The sequence below is a fragment of the Hippoglossus stenolepis genome, chromosome 12, assembly GCF_022539355.2.
Source record: "Hippoglossus stenolepis isolate QCI-W04-F060 chromosome 12, HSTE1.2, whole genome shotgun sequence".
Taxonomy (NCBI): Eukaryota; Metazoa; Chordata; class Actinopteri; order Pleuronectiformes; family Pleuronectidae; genus Hippoglossus; species Hippoglossus stenolepis.
Genome location: NC_061494.1, coordinates 13,000,999 through 13,019,534, shown reverse-complemented (window position 1 = coordinate 13,019,534; position 18,536 = coordinate 13,000,999). Strand labels below are relative to the sequence as shown.

Below are 18,536 nucleotides of genomic sequence, written 5' to 3'. Positions count from 1 at the left end.
AAACGGTGGGTAGTGAGTCATCTATCTTCAGTGTTAGATGCAGAGGGTAATGAGAGGCTGACCCTTCTCACAGAGCTGCAGAAACTGCCATAACCTGATACCTAAAATCCCCCTGTTCTCCTCCCTCCTCCCTCTCTCCCATGCTCCTGTGTCTCTCCCTTTTTTCTTTCGTCCTCCAGATTGAGTCTCTCTTTTCCCCGGCCTCTCATGTTACGAGGTTTCTGAGTCGTGCAGGTGCTGAAATGCCATTGATTCACTCGTTCTAATTATAGATACAGGCCTCTGGTACATAATAATACACCTAAACAGAAACTGACTGGCCCTGCCTGCTGCTCTGACATCTGCTCGTCCCTGATTGTGTCTTGCAGGAGTTTATGAATCAGGTTTCAATAGCAAGGACTACACCAGAGAATATATGATTAAAACAGTGAATGGTCTGTATTTATATGGCGCTTTTCTATTCTTAATGACCAATCAAAGCGCTTCACATTTCAGTTTTACCATCCACCCATTCACACACATGGATTTATGTGCAGCACTTTCTCACACACATCACTCACACACTGTTGGCACAGCCATCCGGGGTCATTTGGAGTCGAGCATCTTGCCCAAGGACACTTTGGCACACGGATTTAAAGGGTTTGCTAGAAACTGATGTATCGGTTGTTGATGAAAGATGAATGCTGTCTGTTAGGCTGTTGTGGGAGGACATACTGGAGACCATTAGAGGTGGAGGAAGCCCCCAGATGATACATTGAAAGAGACATGGGAGACACATGCACCAAACTGAATATAGGGGGCCGGCACGGTGGCACAGTGGTAAGCAGTCTCTGAGTGGCGTTTCCATGTTCTAGTATGTAAATTGGAGGTGTCATCCTCCTCCTGAACCCAGGGTAACTAGTTAACTTCATTCAACTGAGGGTTTAACCAGGTTACAGGACAATGTCAGAGAGTAAATGGCTTCTCAGGATAGAGGAACCTAACAGAAAAGCAACAACCTTTGTGGATGGTGAGACCTTTTATAGCTTTGAAAATGTAATCTGCTTAAAAACGGTTTACACACGATGAAAGAAATCACAAGATACAGTATGTCAGTAAGTTATAATCTAATCCACTAAGCCAAACAAGGCTCATGTTATTGTACATTTTTCGTTATGCATCTGCTCTGTGTTTCCTCTCTCCGTGTTAATTCATCTACACAGTTTCACATGCGTGAGGTGAACTTTGGCCTTCATGTAATAAGCATGTGGAGATAACAGAGATGAATGACAGTAATAAGGATCACAAAGACACACCATCTTTTTCTATCGTAGTAATACAAAACATGTAATAACTGCATCTCTGTAATCTGTGTAAACGGGATTTACATGTAAAGTAGTAGTTCCTGCTTAGATGTAAGAGACTGAGGCAGCTGATCGACCGTGAGGAGCATCAGATGTGAATTAAATAATATCATCTGAGCCTTTATTTTATTGTTAGACGATAACTACAGGACTTTGTTAAATGTAGTTTCTAACATATTTGTTCTGGGTCCAAAGGGACAAACTGGAGATATTCACTGTGAGAAGCACTTTGATGGAATGCGTGGAAAACAGACAGTGACTGATCTCAGAGATTTCACTCATGTCACAGCCAAAAGGTAGAAAAATGCAGAGCAGACTCAGAGCTGATTTCTTTTTTTAATCACAGTATTTTTCAAAAACAGCTGGCAGGAATTTAACAGTGATAAAAACACAATCTGCTAAAAAGTGCAAAAAATCATCATTTTTAAATCACATCAGTCAAAATCTAAATTTAGAAAAACATATTTGCAAAGACAGGTCAACAAAAACAAAAAGTCGCATTGTGTGGTTTCAAACAGCAACGATATGGTGACTGCTTTCGCTATTAGTCACAGAAATAAGCAAAAAAAAGTAATTCGATGATTCACAAGAGGAATTTGATTCCCAACATTAGTGCAAGTTTAATTATTATTTAGTTAAATAGTGTTTCCCATTGGAATCAGGTCGCCAGACAGCGGTGAGGAACCCGGCACATTGCAGGTACCTGTTGGCACAGTGACACACTGATGCCTTCTTTGAAAGCATGAGACCACTACATGACCATATATAAACACTCAAAATCAGCTTTAAAGTTATAAATCTATCGTCTGAAAATCCAGCAGCAGGCTCGGTACATTCAATACATAAAAAAATATTTATCTAAAACAGTGAAATGAAATATATCTCTTTGAATGTTCATTTAAAATGTCCCTGAAGATTCCCTTTTGCCTTGTGTCCCCCTGAGGTCAATGAACAGATACTGTGTTAGTGTGTGTGTGGTGTGTTGTAAGACCACTGCAGTCATATAACAAGCGGACTTTCTCGTCCACTCTATCGTGGAAATAAGACAATAAAGAAATGAAGGGGAAGAGTAACCGAACACTTGGGACTTCTCGTCCACACGTCACATCTGTGCAGGAGTGATTTTACTCTGTCGAGAGATGCCACATTGGTGCCGGCAGTCTTCTAAAGCTGTACCGCTTTATACAGGAGGCCGTCCTCTCAGGGGATTTTCATCTGGGCCCGTGGAATGTGGTTCATAACTATGTGTTCGCTGGAAACAAAGACATTAGCAGCGTCACACCAAATGAATCAGTTGTGATTTCTGCACATATACAAACATGGATACATGTGTTTCTGTAGATGTGTGTTGTTGTTTTGTTGTGTGTGTGTGTTTGCTTCTTACTCATAGACGTCTGAGCGCTTCATTCTCCTGTAGTACTTGGCTAGTTTGATAGAAAAGATGATGCTGGGGATGAAGAAGATCATGCACCAGCCCAGACTGCACCAGAATGCATTCTACAGAGAGAGAAGAGCACAGGTGATAAAAAAAAAGGATTGAAAAGGGACTTAAAGAAGACATATTAAGCTCTTGTCCAGGTTCATCATTTTAATAAGGGGTTATCACTTGAAGAGTTTACATGGAAAACACATCACTTTCCTCAGACTGTCCATTGCTGCAGTTCCTCTTTTCAGCCTCTGTCTGAAACACTTGGTTTTAGCTCCTGTCTCTTCAAGGCCCCCCCTCCCAATAAAGCCCAGTCACACTCTGTTATGATTGGTCAGCTGCTTCCAGCACACGAGGAAATGTCGGCCTCTGCTGCCGCTTTACCTGGCCTTGTTAGGGGGCGTGTCGGACTAGCCGCTAGGCAAGCATTATGCATATGTATCCTGCATGACATCACAATGATGAGGAAGTATCAGCTGGACTACATGAGGCCTTTCAGGAGCAGTGTTTTGTCCCTTTACTGTGACATTGGTGTATTTAACTTTGAAGATCTTTTACATACCCCCAAAAAAACCTATAACACACTAGACGAGAGAAAAACTGGAAAAGCATCATATGTCTCCTTTTTTTTTTTTTTTACAGGGGTGTATATGTGCAGCTGAAGATGACTCACCAGAGACTGCACCACGTACTCACAGACGATGATCTCCGCCGAGTCCAGAGCTCCGGCTATTGGCTGACAGCGGCCCACCTCCTGTGTGATCTGAGGGAGAGGGCACAGGTCAGCCACTGCACAAAAACTGAACTCATATGTGTCCACGAATACAAAAAAAACAAATGTATTATAGTTCAACAAGTGCAGGCAAATATTTGAGAAGACTTTACCGAGAGTTTGGCCCAGTCAGCGTAATCAGTGAAGTAACCCAGCTGACAGTCTAAAAACTTCTTGCTCTCCTGAGAGAGAGAGAGAGAGAGAGAGAGAGAGAGAGAGAGAGAGAGAGAGAGAGAGAGAGTAAATTCCACACATTTTCCCCGTGCTTTACAGTGGGGAAGTCATGAGGAAGCAGTGGAAGCAATGGGGAATTCTGGGTAAATGCTTTGGAGTGACCCGTAAATAACTAAATAATAGAATTATGACTGGAAAGGTTTATTCTCTACTGAACCATGTTTCATGCCTGTTCAAAAAGTTTAAAGAAACAACTCAATGCAAAAAAAACATTGCATTACACTCTATAATAGGTTGTTGGAAGAAACAGTTAACACACTGGTATGAGATTACCTCAAAGTTCACATGGTAGACGACAATCTGAGAAGTTTTCTTTTCTCAACATTTTCAACATTTTCTCTAAGAATAATTCATTTATCTTGATAGAAGAAATGACTTTGTACAATTTGGTGCAGGGGACTAGTTGGTGTTCAGTTTTAGGATCATACAAGATATCAGAAATAAAACGGTGTCATCCTGGACCCCTCGGTGCATCTCCTTCAAACTCAGGGAAACCAGTAACTAATTACTCAAAAGCATGTATTACTGTAATTGAAGAAAAATATAATTGTGATTCATGCCCTGTGGCTGCAGAGCAAACAAGCACGTTGTTTAAACTCGAAGCATCACACTAAGCTGAGCCACAGCAGCTTCTCCCCCTCCAGCCAAATGACTGACCGACCACAGGCATTAACACACCACATGGAGCACTTTTTTCTTTTTTTCTTTTCTTTTCCTCTAACTCATGTGACCCGTGGCCCTGTACTCACGGCCTTGACGATCTGTGTCGTATTTGTGTTGAGGAAGTCTTGTGCTGCTCCCACGTTCCTCAGCACCTCCCCCACTGTCCCCTGGAAGCACCAGAGAGGAGAACGTATTATAAAGCGCAGAAAGAACGAGAGGAAGAACGAACTTCTGCTCGTTGGCAGCTCCAGGTGTTAGTCGGTGCACTCACGTTGATTTTCTCCGTCATGGATTGAAGACTCTTGACACTCGAGTTCAGGTTTTCCTGAGGGGGGGAAAAGCATGAAGATGTTTATGCTTGAATTAAACGTGGAGAAGAAGGAAAAGCAGAATGAGAATCGTGGGAAAAGATGCGAGCTAAGATAAGGAAACCTGCTCACCAGTTGTGGGATGATGGTTGATTCTATGCTGGCCTGAATCTTCCTCAGGTCACTGGCCTCGTTACGTAACTCTTCTCCAGTTGCCACGTTCACCTGGAGACAAGTAAAATTGTTGGTTAGTAGATCCGATGTGGACATGAGAACAAAATATATTCAGTTAGGATTTGTAATAGAAAAAACAGAGTCAATAAGACGGTTATGTTTTATGCGTGATTATGTCTCGTCACTCACTTTAGTCGCAGCCAAGTCAAGCTTATCTGCTGTTGTGTTCAGATTGATCCTGGAAATGTTGTTAATCTGAGAGAGATGAAAAAAGAAGCATCACAGTTACATGTTGGATATGAAAACATAGAGCACTGGTTTGAAATCATGAGAGCGGTTTAAACTACGGAACAAATTACCTGTGTTTGTGCTTAGAATGAGAGAAAGTGATTTGACTCATAAATGGAAGAAGTTGATGATTTATGAGTGGAAAATGCACTTGGATTAATTTATATCAGGGCCTAAAAATAAAGGACTTGTTTGCCCTTTTTTACCAATGGACACATATAACAATGGCAGTTATGTTTTTAGTAAAAATCAGACCTGTTCTGGGGACTGATATTTATGAGTGTGCGCAGATCCAAATACAAATCTGGATCTAGTGAATATAAATGTGGTTTCATGGGGGGACTGATGGACTGACAATAAAAATAAAAAAATGTATTAAGTTGGCAACAAACAAATTAATTTGTTCAACTCAAAAAGCAGAAACATATGAATTGATTTATCAGTTAATTTGTGACCAATTGAATTACATTTTTTTAAATGAAAAGTTGATTGTGAAGTTTTGAAAAAGGAAAAACATTGAGTGAGAGTGAAGCTGCACATACTGTAGATACATGTCAGCTGAATAACAACTACCTGCTGTGTGATGGCCGAGGAGTCCAGACCATTGGCCTTGGAGGAGAAGCTACTGAGCTGGTTTATAACTTCAGGGCTGAGGAGAGTGATGGTGGACAGAGGGATATCTGTGTTCTCAAACTGCTCCTTGATCTCCTCTGTGTACTGTGTGACGGACAGAGACAAACATCTTAAATGATTACATGCGACTATAAATCCAGAAATCCTTCATTTTTCTCGAGAACAGCTCATCTGCTCGACTTCAGAATCAGCGGGAAGTATTTCTGAAGACCCTGGGAAGCACGTATAAAATAAAGTTATTGTAAGGACGGTAAGGAAACTCACTTTGGATACATTGAGGGTTTCGTCAAGGTTTATGAGTTCATTCAAGTGGAGTGTTGTCCACACAGGCTTGTTTTTCTGACAGTCTCTGCAAACAAAGACATTAGGTGAGATCAAGTCAAACTTATTTGTGCATCACTCGATAACTTGACAGTGCATTATGCATGCCAGTAACTTAAGGGCCCAGGAACGAATCTAACTGGTGTGTATGCCTGCACATTATGTATTATTACTATTATGTTCTAGTATTACATACCTGTAGATTTCAGAGAAACTGAGTTTAGTTTCCAATCCTAAAGTTTGAGTTATCTGTGTACTTAAATTTGACGAATCAATGAGCTGTGGACAGAAGAGGCAATAACATTAACACAAAGATATTCAAGACATAATTTGCAGTATTTTTGTACCTTATGACCAGTGCGTGTGTATGTGATATATCTCGCTACCTTCAGCAGTTGTCCATCGTTCCAGGGCCGACAGACCAGGATGTAAACGTTCCCCCCCACAAGGAACAACAGCACCACCACGATCATGAACAGCCAGGAGAAGAGGAAGCTGAACCCTGCACCCCTGCAGCCACATCCGGGTCAGAGGTCAAACAAGAGCTCAGGAAGTGAAAAAAGCATTTACCATTTAAAACCAACGCAGCACTCACATCACGAGGAAGGTGCCTCCGGAGTCGGCCGTGCAGGATCGCTTCGTGGGATCTGCTGAGGGCGACAGACCCAGAGGGCCCAGGACCAGACCCAGGAGGTTACACACCACTACCAGGAGCACCACGCAGCACAGGGCAACACACACACCCCATCTGGAGACCAAAACACACACACACAATAATTGGATTTGTTGGCGTTTCATCCACTGATCATGTGCGTTTGCAGTTTGCAGGGGTTTTACCTGATGTACTCGACTTTCTTGACCTCTGCTGTGACACTGTTGATTTGTCCATGCACGCGGCTCACATCCTCCGATATTTTCGTCAGACCGGACAGAGGGATCTTAGTGGTAATCTCGGAGATCTGTTTTTCTACGTTACCCAGCAGCTGCTTGCTGTCTAACACATACACACACACACACATAAATATATCTTATTTAAAATTGACCATATGGATAAACTAATACTACTAATCAATGACCAATAGACTAGTATCTGAAATTGAAGTGAATGTGCTCACGTACTTTGAACCATAGCCTCGGTTTCATTGGCCACCGTCTGGGGGATGCTGTCGAAAAAACTCTCCACCTGAAATAAAGACCAGAGTTTATCTGTCTGCAATAAATAAAAAAGAACAAACAGATTCATCTCTTTTTACACAAATTATATGCGCTTACTTTGGGTAAAAATCAATTAGTCATATTTAAACCAATTATGTTTGGTTTTAACTTGTTCAGCCTCCCTCTCACAATCTGTCCACCCACTCTGATGTGTAAAAGATGGCTTTGTGTTATCATAAAAGAGACGTGATTTTATTACAGTGTTTTCATTTTTGGGGGGGGGGAAGCCACAAACCTCCTCGATTCTCGCTGGGAGGTTGATTCGGACGACTTCATCCACTGCAGACTGGAGCTCGCTCGGGATGGGGATCTGTGAACATGTCATGTTATACTTTTATCTAACAGGAGGAGGCAGCAGAATTCAGCAAAACAATGAATGGATGAATGAATGGAATGAGGAATAATGAATAGCATCTATACGAGGAGAGGAGATAAGAGGAGAGGAGAGGAGAGGAGACAACAGGAGAGGAGAGGAGACAGACTGAACTTATCAGAGACAGAAGAGTGTAGGAGAAAATAGAGAAGAACAGATGGGCGGAGGACATATCAGCTGTTCAAACAAAGCCAGAAAATCATGTGTCAGTGTCTCATTCTGCGTCAGAGGATCTCTTATTACATAAATGATTCTTCCTGCTGTTGCTTAATGATACAATCTGTTTCTTTGTCTGTATAGAGTGTTGTTTTTTTTATCTAAAACACTCAGGTTGACAGGAGTGAGTGCCAAGAACAACCTCAATATATATATGTGATTCTACATACTAGGATGCATAAAATCAGGACTTACAGTGGCAGAGATGTCCAGTGGTAGGGTCTGTAGATCTGGCTTCAGGGTTACACAGCCGACACAGAGTGGATTGGATAAAGTCCGATTGATGCGGTCTTTAACATCGGTGATGTTGCCCTGGACTCGGCCCGTGCTGGACTGCAGCCGAGCCAATGACGAGTTCAGCTCTTTGAGTTGAACAGTGATGTTTCCGGTCTCTGATCATGCAATTGAAAAAACACAAATACTAAGTATGCACTAAAGCAATAATCATTCTAAGACATTCATCGCCTACTTAGCTTGGAAATCAAAAAGCAGCGTAAAGAGCTGAATGGAAGCTCCGAATAAAACGGAAGCACGAGAAGAACAAACAATCATTAAGAGCAATCCAGTTGCTTTTAGTAAAGCATTACAAATATGTTCCATGACGCTCTGCTGGGCCTGGCCTGTGTTTGTCAAAGAGTGGACGTGTTAAGACCTTTTCAATTGTTACCTTGAAAAAGTCCGATGTACAAACAATGACGACTTCATGCTGGATTAGGTATTTTGTTATTGCTGAAGATGCCTAACCTTCTCGTAAACTTCCTGGCACAGAAAGTGCACATACAATCAATACTCATCATCTACCACTACACACAATGATCCAGGAAATGATCCAAGTAAGCCTGTATACAGGTTAAAATACTTTACTTTTTGTTAATTGACCATAGGTGTGAGTGGTTGTTTGTTTCTATATGTTAACCCTGTGATGCACTGGACAACTGTCAATGCAGTACCCTGCCCCTCCCCCAATGCCAGCTGTGATTGGCTACAGCTGAACAAGCGGAATAGAAAGATGACTCAAACTGCCCCACACTCTCCATGTGGTGAAACACAGGACATTGGGGAAATGGGGTTTACTGGTCAAGCCCATTCTTAAAAGATGGTGACATTGAATAAAACTCATGGAATTTTGATGGAAAAAAATATGGCACATTCAGACGACTGATATCTATGAGTGTGTGTGTGAAATTTGATGAAGCTCAATTGACTCTAAGTAAACTTTTGGGCCTTGGAGGAAGTATGCGCTTTACTGAGTGCCATAATAATATGATCATCTATTCTCTTCCTTTACTTTTTATTATGCAACAACATATAAGACCAGTTGGTGACCTAAAAGGACAACGATCACTTTATCCAACTTTAGCGTAGGAATTGAAATGTAGTGAAGCTGCATAGTGCATGTATGAGCAAGGACCCCAGCCACTCCTCTGATCTCCTGTCAGATATTCACACATGAGTTGACACGCTCAGACTGAAACGGGACGCAGCATGCAGGCTCACCATACCTTGGTTCAGACTCCTCACAGGGAGCAGCGCCTGGTCCAGAGGTACCGTGAATCGCTTCTGGATCTCTGTTCCCAGCTGAGGCCCGATGGCTGAGTCACACGCAGGTGAAGAGAGGGTTAATATGGTGCGACCAGAGCAGAGTAAACAACAAGTGGTTCCTCTGTTTGTACATTATTACTTCCCCATTCTTACCATCTAGGTTTCTGGTGACCTCTTGTATGGTTTTGTAGCTCTCATTCACCACGTCGTGAATTTGCTGGAGGAAAAACAAACTATGAGATATGGGTTGAAATGCAACATTTCGGACTGATTACATGAGCTAATTGTAAATAGTGGCATAGGATATTAAAAGTAACGAATACAACACAAGCATATCTCTCCCTGCGACCTTTTCTCGCTCTCCTGTGGTGTGAGATAAGTGTATTGACACTGCAGAGAACAGGACTGCTAATTAATCACAGCACCAACTGGAGAGGACTGGAGCTCTGTTTGCATCTCACACAAAAGCTTGTCGATTCGCAGCAGATTGATGATCGGTTGCTGCGGGGAAATAATGTGACCAATCCCGAAACAGACACCCACAGGCTAATTCACAGACCTGGTCGTAAGTGTTTTGAGAGTGAAGGAGTAATAAGTCAGCCAGTATTGATAGCTGCCGACTCACCGAGGTCCCACGCCTACATACGATGCACTTCCATCAACAAGAGGGTTTCTCTTACCTGAGGCACAGCTGTGAGGAAGGTCTGGATGTTGTCTAAAGTTTTGTTGAGCTGCACTGGAGTCTCATCCACACTCATTTTGAGGGCTGCATTGCTTCTGAACATGCAAATGTTCCCAGCGCTAGAAATACACATACACACACAATAACATAATGGAGAAATGAGGAGGTTGCACACAGGCACTGAGACACTCACATTCAAGCTATTTTCCAACACACATTTTTGATAACACATCATTATGGTGATCAAAAACACAAATAAGAGCACACACACACACACACACACACACACACACATGATTTCAGAGGACATTACATCGGCATAACCTTAACCATAGTTACTACTTGCCTAACCCTTACCCTTACTCTATCCTTATCCTTAGCCAAAACCTCAACCTAACCAAAACCAAAACCATATCGCTAACCTTAACCATGACCAATCCATGCCTAGCTCTAATCTTAACCTCACCACAACTCACATCTTAACCCTAACCAGGACCTCAGGCATGTTGTTTTGTCTCAATAAAAACTATTTGTTGTGCTTTCGACATGTTTATGGTTATTTGTTATTTATGGTTTGTTGATGTCCTGTGATTAGTGCTACAAGCCAATTTACCTACGAGGACAAATTAAGAATCTCTCTATATATTTGTGGTCCCCATTAGGTCAGTGTTCATGCTGGAAAGGGCCCTAAAGCTGTATCAAAAATGAGCACACACACACACACATTCACACTCACAGGATAATAAGTGTGGTGACGAGTGTGCTCCAGTAGAGAGTTCTCCTGCGACAGTCAATGGAGGACGTCTGCTTCTGGTACATCATCCCACCGCAGTTGCCACAGCAGCGACAGCACGCCAAGAAGAAGCCCACGATGGGCATCAGAACGATGTACAGGATGCCGATCGCTGTGCATACCAGGAAACCCACTTCATACACCAGGGCCTGAACACACACACACACACAAACGTGTATCACAGCTAAAATGACACAAATATCAATTTCAAGTGACGGCGACATTGTCTCGTTGGTCTGTCTTTAACACAGCGAGACACTGATTAACAGTGGTTTTACTTTTCTCTGGTGTCAGTCCACAATCAGAGCACATGAGGAGGTTTTGGTTACTTCAGTCGGCTGGTTTACGAACACACAAGAATGCGCCAACATAAAAAGGGTCTCAGGTTTCCAGCACAAGGATATGTCTGATTTTTTTCCCACATATATGGGACATGTATGTCAAACTCATGAACACTCTTACTTACTTCTTTAATGAGCTCTTGATCTGACAACACTTGTGGATAACTGTTGATTGTTTTCAAGATTATCTCTGGAAAGAAACAGGAAACACTCTTTTAAAAAACTTCAGAAACACAGATTTTAGAGGCCTGGAAAAGCTCATTGCTAATTACTACTCTCCACCACCAGCCGCTCTCACACTTGTCCCTGTACAAAAAGTCCAGCAATGGGGACAACGTGTCCTGGGCTCCGTCCAAACATTGTAATCTCTCGCTTTGTAAAACTTGAAATCTGACACCTCCATCTTGTGGTTACTAGGAAACAAGGGTTGTCAGGAGGAGAGATTACATTTTTGCGCACACACACGTAAAAGAAGAAACAAACAAAACCTGCCCTCTATGGTCCCAGCGAGCCGCGTTATTGTGTTCGTTATTCACGAGGTGAGCAGGTAACTGAGAAGATTGGTTGTTCAGGTGTTCCTCACACAATCTTTTTGTGTCGTCCTCACCGTTTCTGTGTGTGTGTAACATCAGATGGCAGCGTGACATAAATATCATGGAAATTTGTGTGTTGTGTTTTTGCCTCAACCTGAGGTATTTTATGTTGAAAAGCTTTACTTTAGCTTTATTTCTCATTGTATTAGCTTTTTCTCATTAAGTTTGTTTTTCAGGGACAGTGCATACTAATAACAACACAGTAAATGTGCCAGAGTTAGACAAGAGGCTAATTTCCATCTCTGTGTAAAGTTGGCAGCCTAAAATCAAATAACAAAAAATAAGTTTAATTTAAATGAAATCATGACGTAAACATTATCAATTAGCTAAAAGTAAAATATTGATATTTAATAGATATTTATAAGAGGATCTATCAATTTTTGTATTTTCCGAAAAAAATTGTACATAATGTTACAGGAGTCAAAATATTGGTATCAGGTGTAATTTAGGACCGAGTCCCAATCAGGTGTATGATCTAGAATAAAGGACGACCTCTGATCCTTAAACCAGGAAACAAAGAGCAAATGTATGGTTAGTTTAACCCTTATTAAACCGGTTGGAAATATTTTACGAATCAGAAACAAGCCCCTAAAATATAAATGTATAAATCTCTAGTCATTAGTTGCCAGGTTGTTCAAAAAAAGGTCAACATTTGCATTGAGATATTTGGGCCAAATTTGCTATTTCACGAGTTGGCCACTTTAGGCTCACATCCGTATGCTAACTGGGTTTCATCTTTCTAGCTATTAAATACATTAAATTGGCAGCTTATTGTAATATCCTGTTTAAAGCTGTGGAGTGAAACCCATTTATTTACTTAGTGATATTTATAACCTGAGGGTTACTGTTTTTTTCATTAAGCAGAAGCCACAGTTTAGCATTCGCAGTCAAACAATCTGCCTTATCATGGTGCGATAGCACAAAGTGTTTTAACAGATAAACACACAACAAGCTTTTACAGTGAAACACACGTTTCTGCATGCGACATTAAGCAGCTATCGTATGAATTCATCTCTTTGTCCACCATTACAAATAACTGAACCATTGTTTAGATTCCAATGACTTCAGACAAAGGTTAACCAATCATTTCTGTGTCATTGTGTTAACAATACCAAGCAGGATGTAATGTACGAAACCGAGAAGGGTTTACGGAGCAATTACGACCCATCACAGGGACAGAGGGTGTGAGCAAAGGTGAGTCTCAAGTTTGAGTCACAGGAGACGCTGAACTAAGAGCAGGACACAAAGGTTAATGATTGACAGGGGAAAATACAGGAATTTCCATTAACTTATTGATTTACCAATCCTGTGGGCTTTTTGTATGGGCAGTGTCACTACAGAGCAGGAAAGGTTCAAACTGATGGTTTACACCTTTGCCCCTGTAAGAAAATGATGCCCAGCCCAGACCGGGAAAGCCAAAAGATTTTCATGCAATTTAAATTGCTGCTGGTTGATCTGTAAGCCAGAGCCCGGACAATAATGAATCGGTTTCAATGTGTTTGAAATGAAATTTAAAAAGTAACAAAAACCTAGTTAAAATAAAATGAATGAGTTAAAAATTGTCAGTTTCAATGTTTTGACCTGTGAGTGGGTCTTGTTCAGACTTAGGTACATGCACAGAAAAAGAAAAGGATATGTGAGTCTGAACAGACTTGAGTCTGTGTTGGTCAGAGCAGGAATTAGGGTTAGTTTAGAACGAGGGCACGGGCCCAGGGGGACTGATCGATTAAAAACACTTAAAATGTTCCATATTGAAAGCACAAAAAAACCCTCCTTAAAAGAAAACACATTCTTAAAAGGTTTAAAGCTTAGGGCTAGGTTTAGTGTTGACTTACGTTCAGGGAATGGGTTTGGCTGGACTGTGTGGAGGAAGGACTGGACCAGAGGGGCCATAAACCCCAGGCCGGTGTCCCTCGCTGTCGTGTCCTGGTACTCCGGCTCGGTGAGGTTCAGCGGGGCCACACCCTTTGTACAGGTGGACTGGGACAGGCTGAGCCCCAGCAGCATCGCTCCAATGCAGGCTCTCAGCGCTCCAGCACTGCCCTGCGGCCTCCACACACCCCTCATTCTCTCACACAACCCCATGATTACAGGTGAGGCGGGTGGGGAAAACTGGTTTGTAGAGTGATCACTTCATGGCACAGGTTTTTAAATCATCTGAAAACAAGACCAAAAAAGGAAAAGAGTGAATACAATGACACACTCTGACGGGGCAGGAGAAGACTCATGAAGAAGGCTCCTTTGATGAGATAGAAAACTCATCTTCTATCTCTTCAAAGGAACCTTCTCCTAAATGAAGACGGTCGAATAAGCTATGGAAGAATATATCAAAGAAACATTAGAAGGGTAGTGATACAAAAAAGATATTTGTTCAAAAAGTAACAAAGGAAAAATTAAAATAAGGATTTGTGATGATCAAAAATAAATTAATTTGGGAATACCTGAAAAACTGAATGAGGAAATTCATTCACTGCAAAGATATAGAACTTTTGACCCATGTTGTGTATCAAAGGGTTAAAGCTTGGAGAAGAAACCCACAGACTGAGTCACACAGAGAGAAGTCGCAGTGCTGTTTCTTTACAAAATGGCAATGGACAAAAGAACTGCTGCTATTTTGATCGATGAAACACAGAGAGAGGCATGTTTCATCAGTGCCAGTGGTTAAATCCAAATGTTTAACTAACACCAATTTAATTTCTAAGCCTCCGCTTCAGGTGACAGTTATCCAGAAACTTTTCTCTCATGGAGTACAGGATGTGCTGACATTTAAAGTTAAAATAAAACAATGTGAGACACGGATAAGGCATATAACCTGTCTGGGTTGTGCTGTCAATGCTGTGTTGCATGTAAACACACAGAAAAACTGCATCTGCCTGAGACGCCCACATCACCTCTGTTTATCCCATTCTGCCTGCATGAAATTTAAATAATTCTCAGAGTGCACTGTGTAAACTGAAAGTCCTTTGGGTGTAACTCTTTAAAGCAAATAACCTCACAAGGGTGAAGCTCCACACTAACTGAACACATGTTCTTCCTTCAATGAACAGAAAACAGTCCATTGTGTTTCCCCCCTAATTTCAAAGACACCTTACACTGAGGATATTTACTGGACAAACTGGGACTGTGGGAACCAGCTGTCTGAGCAGCTCCTCTACGTCAAGGCACCAGTGGAGGTATAAGGGTGTGAAGGTGCAAGAGTGAAAAGAGGACACATTAAAAGAAAGAGGAAAGCAGAAGGAGCATTGAGCTGTTTTCTTTAACTCACCTTCCTCGGGGGGGTGGACAGCGAAGGACAGTTACACAGCTCTGATCTCCAGTAATTCAGTGACTCCCACGGACTCTTTACAATCCCGCAGAAAGCTGACACGCTCTGACTGCTGCTGTCAAGTTGAAGTTGACTGCTTGGAAGGCTGGGAAAGACTGGCAGCAAAGGCAGAGAGAGGGAGGGAGATAAGGGAATCAGAGGAGGGAGAGAGGGAGGGTCTTTAAGAGAGGAACAGGGAGAGAGGGAGGGAAAGAGGCGGCGATGAAGAAACTGACAGAGTACCTTTAAAAAAACAAATGAAAATGGAATTTCTCCTGCTTTGTTTCCTGGAGTGTGTCAGGGTGGCTTAATCATACTGCATCAACTCTGAAAAACAAGATAGAGCAGAACAAATTAGAGGAAATCAGGAAGCAGGATATGGTAATAGACCCAGACAAAAAGGGGATTTTCAATCAACAGGTCATCTGTAATGTTGTGGTGTACAAATGAGTAACAACGGTTTAAATATGCAGGTGGGAAGGATACACTCAGGTTAAGGGAGATGTGAGTACGCACATCTACAGTAAATGTAACGTGAGAGCGATAACAGAGAAAACTCGGCTGCTGAAGAAGACACAACAACCACAGACTGAACTACAAATATAGTAAGAAAACACTTTCACCTAAAAAAACAACATCAGGGAGATGGAGATATTATGATAACTTACCTAAAGTGTGATTATTCTCACTAGTCCACCTCATCACTGTTTCTGAGGTTATTGAACTTCCCAATCTGCCGAGCTGTTGTTCCCTGCTCTCAGTGCTATGACGCAGACTTACTGTGCTCCTATTGTTACAGGACAGAAGAAACATTTGCATGAAGAGGAACACCTTCGAATCACACATATGAATCTGATTTCCCTTTCTGATGCACAAAAAGCAGACGGAGTTGTGCACTTGTGTGTGTCCTCTTTTCTTGTTTACCTCATCAGCTGCACAAACACTTGTTGACCGCTCTCTTCACCTCGACATAGTCGTCAATTACAGGCTGATCCCTTAATTAACAGATTAAAGGATCACCAAGTGCAACATGGCGGGCTCTTACCAAACAGCTACGGCACAAGAAGACTGCAGAGGCTTTAGTGATCTCCAGCATTGATTATGAGTTCCTGATGCGACGACACTGGGAGACCGAGTGAAACTTGTCCTGTGAAAAGACACTAGAGAATAAATAGTAGAATACATTTTATATCTCTCTCTCTGTCTCATTTTGCGTGGCTGAGTCCTGCAGTTCTTTTCACTGCCTACACTTGACTGTGTTCCCCAGTGGGAGGCCGGTGAAGGATCCTATCCTCAGGGAGTCCCGCTGGTGATCGCTCACAGGCTCCCCACCTCGGACAGTGAGTGTGATCTGTAGAGCCACCAAGTGTTGAGCGCAGACACAACAACACACAACAAAACTGAGTCCACTCCCTTGCATTGCGTGGTTCTAAATACTAGCACCGTGGCTGCAAAGTCTCCAGAAGCTCGGCAGGAGAGGAATCTTTTCCAGGATGACAATAACAACAAGCAAAGAGTTGGTTAGGAAGAAACAAGTGGAAACTATGACCTTGTGGAGAAGTCAGAGCGTCCGAGCCCCTCCAGCAAAGACCAGCTGAAAAGAAACATCTGGTGTCCTGATGAAGATGGCTTTTGTTGCAGCTGAGTCTTAAATACTTTCCCTGTCACTGTTTTTTTATTTATTGAGTGGCATCATTCCTCTTGGGCCTTGGCTAAAACAAAACAAATAATATTCAACGGACAGGATTTGTCATGACAGGCCAATACAATGATGTATTGTATGTTTCCATGGTGACTGTGAGATTTGGTTAATTTCTCAGGAAGCCGTAGGCGTTGAGATGACTGTGACACAAGGTCAAGAATTAGCTTCCATGCTTAAACACACTAGAAATTAAAAACCTGAAGTCAATCATGAGCCTGGAAAAGCTCAAACTGTTCTTATGTGAATCATCAGTGCTGCTCTCCTGTCTCCATTGGGCCCTTTTGCCTGAGGCGCTTATTCGATTCACCAGCTCGGCAAAGAAACAATATCACATTGCTCTGTTTTATCATCTGTGCCCATCACCATGCAGCTACTGTAACAGTTTCTGTTATCGGTCCTGTTTTCTTGCCAACGAAACGTGGCTTCCATCTTCTAAATGACCTCTGCCCAGCCAATAAAGTATGAATAACTTGCTAAATGAAAAAAGCTGGTCTCACTGAGAAATGCATCCCTGACTATTTGTTGTTAATAAACTTGAGGGCTGCAGGGTCTCGCTCTCATTCCACTTCAAACTTGGTTTCAATAAGAACATTCAATAAAGTGCTCTGGCCACAGCTCACGTCCATTTTGCATGCAAAGAAAAAAACTTTATTATTTTTGTGTGGGACATTTTTTTCTTGGCAAGAGCTGTTGATTTTGAAGGATCCAGAGAGATCAGACTCACCAAAGCATACTTCTGAACTAGTGGAGAAAATATCTGCTTTATCTATTTGGTCTTTTACGTGTGATTCTCTTATCTCAGTTCTGTGGGATATAAAATAAAAATAAAATGTTGCCTGTTAAGAATCATCCCAGTTGAGTCGAAGAAAGACAACAGTTTTTCCAGTGAAAATTCGTCTTTATACATGAATTAGTAATGACAGAAACCTGGCCGAAAAATATAGATCTTAAATGCCCCACACGATGAATCACCGGCTGTGGGTGCACTTTTATTTCATGTCTCACAAACTCTTGTGCTCCCTAAATTACGTAAATTCAGAGCTGACAAATGTCCCTTAAGTTAAATCCTGTGTGGTGCTGCTGAACTGATAAACCACTGGAGTAGATGTGGGGGGGTGCTGGAGACGATGAATACGGATTTAAACACAGCAACCTGCAGCTCAGTGTTGATTTACAGCTATAATGATGGAGGAATTTCTGACAGGCTGCTCAATCAGTTCGTGTGCTCTGAGAGACCCCTGCTGGGCGAGTCCGCACATTACTATCCAGCCGCTGTCAGCCGGGACACTGATGCTCATACATTAGGCAACATTTTCCATTTAAATGTATGTTTCTTAATAGGAAACACTGACTCAGCAGCTATATGGTCAAACACAGCAAGTCTTTTATCCCAATCATATTCAACTGTTGTGAAATGTCAACTTTACACTTTGATTTTGACATTTACAGAATTTTGATGCAACTGAGATTTTTCAAATGAAAAATCATAAGATCTGAAGATTTTAGTTAATGTTTTTTTTCCATTGTCAGCATCTGTAGACGTCAGGTTTCTGACTCGCAATAAAAATGAGAAATTTCACAGCAAAAAAACGACAACATGGAGGTGGACAAGG

The 18,536-nt window shown here is 41.9% G+C and overlaps 1 protein-coding gene across 1 annotated transcript; it reads right to left on the bottom strand.

Moving 5' to 3' along the window:
* Nucleotides 1–1,666: 1,666 nt before the first annotated feature.
* Nucleotides 1,667–16,274, bottom strand: prom2 (prominin 2). Its single transcript, XM_047342475.1, has 27 exons — nt 16,146–16,274; nt 15,890–16,008; nt 15,465–15,548; nt 15,183–15,337; nt 13,753–14,074; nt 11,450–11,514; nt 10,927–11,132; nt 10,189–10,309; nt 9,662–9,725; nt 9,469–9,558; nt 8,162–8,358; nt 7,613–7,687; nt 7,282–7,345; nt 7,000–7,156; nt 6,758–6,910; nt 6,549–6,672; nt 6,359–6,441; nt 6,106–6,190; nt 5,782–5,925; nt 5,110–5,175; nt 4,879–4,971; nt 4,710–4,763; nt 4,525–4,605; nt 3,655–3,723; nt 3,443–3,532; nt 2,728–2,840; nt 1,667–2,595 (listed from the first exon to the last, which is right to left on the bottom strand). The coding sequence occupies exons 5-27, from the start codon at nt 14,000–14,002 to the stop codon at nt 2,544–2,546; spliced, it is 2,496 nt and encodes an 831-aa protein (XP_047198431.1). The 5' UTR covers nt 14,003–14,074; nt 15,183–15,337; nt 15,465–15,548; nt 15,890–16,008; nt 16,146–16,274; the 3' UTR covers nt 1,667–2,543.
* Nucleotides 16,275–18,536: the final 2,262 nt, after the last annotated feature.

Coding starts and splice junctions, on each gene's coding strand:
- prom2 (XM_047342475.1), bottom strand. CDS start 14,002: ATGGGGTTGTGTGAGAGAATGAGGGGTGTGTGGAGGCCGCAGGGCAGT. Junction 9,726..10,188: donor TCCTCACAGCTGTGCCTCAG/GTAAGAGAAACC, acceptor TTTTTCCTCCAG/CAAATTCACGACGTGGTGAA. Junction 6,673..6,757: donor GGAGGCACCTTCCTCGTGAT/GTGAGTGCTGCG, acceptor ATGTGGCTGCAG/GGGTGCAGGGTTCAGCTTCC.